Source organism: Panthera uncia, chromosome E3 (genome assembly GCF_023721935.1).
Source record: "Panthera uncia isolate 11264 chromosome E3, Puncia_PCG_1.0, whole genome shotgun sequence".
Taxonomy (NCBI): domain Eukaryota; kingdom Metazoa; phylum Chordata; class Mammalia; order Carnivora; family Felidae; genus Panthera; species Panthera uncia.
The window spans coordinates 27415607-27421682 of NC_064815.1; the positions used below are offsets into that span (position 1 = coordinate 27415607).

Consider the following 6076-nt stretch of genomic DNA (forward strand, 5'->3'; position numbering starts at 1 on the left):
TGGTAAGTCCAGTAGATTCCATGAGCATGGCCCCAATCCCACACTTCATTTATTGTGAAATGAATTTCTTATTCAGAAGCCATGCTTCTTGGAATACCATCATGTTGAATAAAGTATTCTATAAGTCTGCAGGTGGTAGTTGTGCCAGTAGCACTATAGGCAAGAAAGATGAAACCATATCCAGAGTAAGTGTCTATTCCAGTAAGAACACAGTATTGTCCCTTCCGCATTGGAAGCAGTCCAACATAATCAGTGTGCCACCAGGTAGCTGGCTGATTCCTTTGGTGAATGCTGCCTTATCAGAGACTCCGTGTTGGTCTCTGCTGTTGGCCGACTGGGCACCCAGCAGTGGTTGTAGCTAGACCAGCTTCGGTGAGTAGAGGTCCATGTTGCTGAGCCCATGCATAACCACCATCCCTGTTGCCATGGCTACTTTGCTTGTGAGTCCATTGACATGAACAGGAGTGACTGAAAGTGCTAACTGTGGTCCACAGAATGCATTGGTGCTTGGATAGGATGACTTATTTTGTGGACGATAGTAATGGGTATTTCTTCCCTATTTTTATACAAATATTTTGCACATTTTTAGTTGTATGCAGGATAGTTATGTTAGGAAGAAGAATGACTTTGTTGTGTTCATTGGCTTTAAGGAAATGTGTATGAATGTCCAGCCAACAGAGGGTGGGCTCTGGTGGTTTTGTAATATGTCCTCTTTGCTAGGGTGAATTATACTTCCCAGAATTCCCATTTTTGTGCTTTTCTGGTGAAGATGGGCCATAGGAGAGATTCTAAGGGAGATTTAGAGGGCATAAAGGAAGTAGCCATTTTGTAGTTTACATATGTGGTTGCTGATCTGCTGACTTAATCTCATTGGTGTGAAAGCAGCTGTTGGGCCCGTGATTGCTCTATGTTTCCCTGGATCCTCCTAACTTATCCTCTCTGATTTCTGGGCCAGGTGTGCATGTTTAGCCACATTAGGAAGAGCCCCTGCTTCTTCCAAATAACCACATCCCCCAATTCCAGAGACAACAAGAACTGACATGGGTTTCAGTCTGCCCTTGTGCGGTTGTAGCTCAGGCTTGTATATTCCAGTCTGCCCTTGATCTACCACCCTTTACATCCATTTTCCCTTCCTTACCACTTGCCCTACAGACCTCAAGTTCCACGATCAGACACAAAGGTGACAACCTTATATAGACAGCTTAACCAGCTTTCACAACTGTGTAAGGCCAAATTTTTGTACAATCCACTAAATGTATATGTTTATATTTATACTTATAAAAAATTACACATGCTCATAAGTATCTATATAAAGTATATAAAATTTAGTGCACATAAAGTATATATACACATATAAAAGCATATGTGTGTAAAGATATACACATATATAATGTGTATGAAAATACACGTATATGAGGTATATAAAATATATAAAATATACATCATATATGTGTATAAAAATACATGTGTATATACACATGTATGTGTATATATATATATTTCTTCCTTATGTGTATACACACACACACACACACACACATACACACACTTCTTCCTTAATGAGGAGAGACTCTGTTTTGAAGAATGGCGCTTAACAGAATGTAGATATTCTGGATTTTCAGAGTTAATCACGTTTGTGAAGAGAGATTTGAGTTCTTTTTCTAAAAGTTTATTTCAATAATTAGAGCTGTTGAATAATCAGAAATAGAAAAAAATTCTCTTCTCAAATTCTTTGCTAGATTAAAAGGTGCTTACTGTCAGGTGTGCTGAACCCCGGTATTTCTGATATCACACTCATCTCTTTCCTCTTTCCCCAGGATTGAGAAAGGGGACATGTGGCAGAGGAATCAGACCTCTCTGGCAGACTTCATCCTTGAAGGGCTCTTTGATGACTCTCTCACCCATCTTTTCCTTTTCTCTTTAACCATAGTGGTCTTCCTTATTGCGGTGAGTGGCAACATGCTCACTATTCTCCTCATCTGTGCTGATGCTCGGCTTCATACACCCATGTACTTCCTGCTCAGCCAGCTCTCCCTCATGGATCTGATGCATGTCTCCACAACCATCCCCAAGATGGCTACCAACTACCTATCTGGCAAGAAGACCATCTCCTTTGTGGGCTGTGCAACCCAGCACTTCCTGTATTTGTCTCTGGGTGGTGCTGAGTGTCTTCTCTTAGCTCTCATGTCTTATGACCGCTATGTTGCCATCTGTCATCCACTTCGCTATACTGTTCTCATGAACAGAAAGGTGGGACTGATGATGGTGGTCATGTCGTGGTTGGGAGCATCCATAAACTCTCTAATTCACACAGTGATCTTGATGCACTTACCTTTCTGTGGGTCTCGAAAAATCCACCACTTCTATTGCGAGTTTCCAGCTATTTTGAAGTTGGTGTGTGGAGACATCACTGTATATGAGACCATAGTGTACATCATCAGCATTGTACTTCTCCTCCTCCCCACCCTCTTCATTTCTACATCGTATGCCTTCATTCTCCACAGTGTCATTCAGATGCGTTCAGCTGGGAGTAAGAGAAATGCTTTTGCCACTTGTAGCTCTCACCTCATTGTGGTTTCCTTTTGGTTTGGTGCCTGCATCTTCTCATATACGAGGCCCAGGTCCCAGAGAACTCCACTGCAAGACAAAGTTGGTTCTGTGTTCTATAGCATCATTACTCCTACCCTGAATCCTTTGATTTATACTCTCCGGAATAAGGATGTAGCCAAGGCTCTGAGAGGAGTGATGGGGAGGGAGATTCTCACTCAGAGATGGCAATTGCAGTTATCCTGAGTATAAGAGTGGAATGGGGGGTGCTGGGTGGCTCAGTCAGTTAAGCTTCTGACTCTTGATTTCAGTTCAGGTCATGAACTCACGGTTCATGAGATTGAGCCCTGTTTTGGGGCAGAGAGCACAGACCCTGCTTGGGATTCTTTCTATCCTTTTCCCTTCTTGCTCTTTCTCACACTTTCTCTCAAAATAAAGAAATAAGCTTTAAAATATAAATAAAATGTTAAAAAAAAGAGTGGAATGGGATAAACTCCTTAGCCGATCTGTGTAAACCTCTAAGACTTTTCAAGGCTCCAGATACCTGATGACTATTGCCAAAATCAAGTGGTTAGCATATAATTCCAGTATTCTTGTGGTCTCAGGCACCTAAGCACTGTAGAGCACTATCTTGGCCCATTTGGGCTGCTATAACAAAAATACCATACACTAGGCAGCTTAGACAACAAGCATTTTATTTTCTCATTGTTCTGGAGGCTAAGAAATCCAAGATCAACTCTTGAAATTACTAGACGCTCCCTCATTTCCTTTTGATTTCTTTAAAAATGTAGCCTTGCCAAAATGTGCTTCCCTGACTACCATATCTAAAACAGCAGTCTGCATCCTCTGTCCCCTGCTTCAACTTTATAATACTATTTTGCATAATTTTGCACATTATATTATATTATACTTATTGTTTGTCTTACTAGAACATGAGAAACCGAGGGCAAGGACTTTACTTTGTTTACTATTGTCTCAGTAGAGCCAAGAAAAGAGCCTGACATGAAGTAAGTGTGCAACAGCTATTTGTTGCATAAATTAATAAATGAAAAGAATGTAGATTGTTTTAACTATCTCACATGACATTAATGATATTTAACTCAGAAAGGGGAAGAGATTATAAAAATGAATAATACAGTAGATGGCTTGGCAAGACTCATTTGTTTCAGACAGCCAGATGTTAATCCCATGCAAATGCAAAGAGATCTGACATCTCAGTGAATTTTTCTGAGATCTAATGATCTGAGGGATTCCAAAGTGAGGAAAATTTCTATATCTTACTTCCTTATTAGTTGAAAAAAGTCGTGAAGCCCTGGGACCATCTTCAAGAAGAATAACACTTTGAGAGCAAAGTTATGCCTTTTTTTCACAAGAAAGTATTTTCCTTTTCAGAAACAGCTTTTTGGCATTCTATAAGATGAGCCACCAGTTGGGTGCCTTCTTATCCATCTAGCCCTAAGACTGGATTTACCTTGTAACATTCCAGTATCAAGTGGAAATGATTTTTTTAAGTTTATTTATTTATTTTGAGAGAAAGAAAGAGCAGGGAAGAGGCAGAGAGAGAGAGAGAGAGAGAGAGAGAGAGAGAGAGAGAGAGAGGATCTCAAGCAGTTTCTGTACTGTCAGTGCAGAGCCTGACATGGGGCTCGAACTCACGATCCATGAGATCATGACCTGAGCTGAAACCAAGAGTTGGATGCTTAACCGACTGAGCCACCCAGGCACCCCAAGTGGAATTGATTTTTATAGAAACTGTGCCTGGGTTGTTTCTGAAGGCTCAAGTGTTTTGCACAAACAGTGAGTTCACAATCCCAATTAGATAGAGGTGGTTGTTCTGCTACCTCTCTTTCTACACATACAACTATGGCCTTGTCAGGGATGCTATAAGATTATTTGGGAATGAAACAATTTAGGCCAACTCTATGGAGGGTATTCATGCAATGCTAGCACCTGTCAAAAGTAAATAACATAGTTTTATATAGGCTCCCCTTGAGAAGAGATTTAACACTACATTATTATCATCACTTTATATATTCCAGATATTAACCCCTTTTCAGATATGTGGCTTATAAATATTTTCTCTCATTCCATAGGTTGCATTTTCACTCTGTTAATTGTGTCCTTTGATGAACAGAAGTTTTAAATTTTGAGGTATTCCAACTTACCTATTTTTACCTTTGTTGCATGTGCTTTGTGTGTCATATCCAAGAAATTATTGGCAAATATCATGAAGCTTTCCCCTTATGTTTATTGTCTTAAGTCTTACATTAGAATTTTGATACATTTTCAGTTAAATTTTGTATATGGTGTAAGGTAAAGGTTCAACTTCATTCTTTTGCATGTGAATATCCAGTTTTCCTGGCATCACTTATTGAAAAGACTGTCTTTTCACCATTGAAGGATCTTGGCATCCTTGTTGAAAATCATTTGGCCATGTATCTGAGGGTTGCTTCTTGTGCTCTGTATTCTGTCCCATTGGTCTATATGTCTATCTTTATGCCAGTATCACACTTTTGTGATAACTATAACTTTGTAGTAACTTTTGAAATCAGGAAGTGTGATTTCTCCAGTTTTATTCCTTTTCAGGATTGTTTTGGCTATTTGGGGTCCCTTGATTCCATATGAATTTTAGGATAGATTTTTCTATTTCTGAAAAAAAAGGTCATTAGGATTTTGATAGCGACGACATTGACTCTGTAGATCACTTTGGGTAGTATGGATGTCTTAAAATATCAAGTCTTCAAATTCATGAACACAAGGTATCTTTTTATTTATTTGTATTTTTAATTTCTTTCAGGAGTGGTTTATATTTTTCAGTGTACCAATCTTTCATTTTCTTGTTTAAGTCCATTCTGAAGTATTATTTTTGATTGCTATTGTAATCAGAATGAAGTTGGACCTTTAAGTTACACCATATACAAAAATTAACTAAAAATGTATCAAAAACCTAATCTAAGAGTTAAAATTATAAAACTCGTAGAATAGACATAGGGGGAAAGCTTCATGGCATTGGATTTACCAATGATATTTTGGATATGACACAAGAAGCACAAACAACAAAAGTAAACATAGGTAAATGGGACTACACCAAAATTTAAAACTTCTATTCACCTAAGGACACAATCAACAGAGTGAAAAGTCAACCTATGAAATAAGAGAAAATATTTATAAACCATACATCTGAAGGGAGTTAATATTCAGAATGTATAAAGAATGACTACAACTCAACAACAACAACAACAACAACAACAACAACAAAATAACCAGATTAAAAAATGAGTAAAGGACTTGGATAGACATTTCTCCAAGCAAGTTATGTAAATAGACAATAAGCACATGAAAAGATGCTCAACATCACTAATCATTAGGGATATGATTAAGAAAAAAAATCAACACAAATTGGATTAAAGACTTGGAAGTCAGACCTGAAACCATAAAACTATTAGAAGAAAACATAGGGGGTGGTCTCCTTGACATCAGTTTTGGTAATGGGTTTTTGGATTTGGTAACAAAGTAAAGGCAACAGAAG

At 38.3% G+C, this 6076-nt stretch overlaps 1 protein-coding gene across 1 annotated transcript; it reads left to right on the forward strand.

Annotated features, from left to right (window-relative positions):
- Positions 1-1788: 1788 nt before the first annotated feature.
- LOC125928556 (olfactory receptor 2AE1) lies at positions 1789-2793 on the forward strand. The gene has a single exon (XM_049639293.1). It carries the CDS (start codon positions 1834-1836, stop codon positions 2791-2793), a length of 960 nt encoding a protein of 319 aa, XP_049495250.1. The 5' UTR covers positions 1789-1833.
- The last annotated feature ends 3283 nt before the right edge of the window (positions 2794-6076 follow it).

What these genes read in the sequence shown, in the direction of transcription:
- LOC125928556 (XM_049639293.1), top strand. Translation starts at nt 1,834, where the DNA reads ATGTGGCAGAGGAATCAGACCTCTCTGGCAGACTTCATCCTTGAAGGG.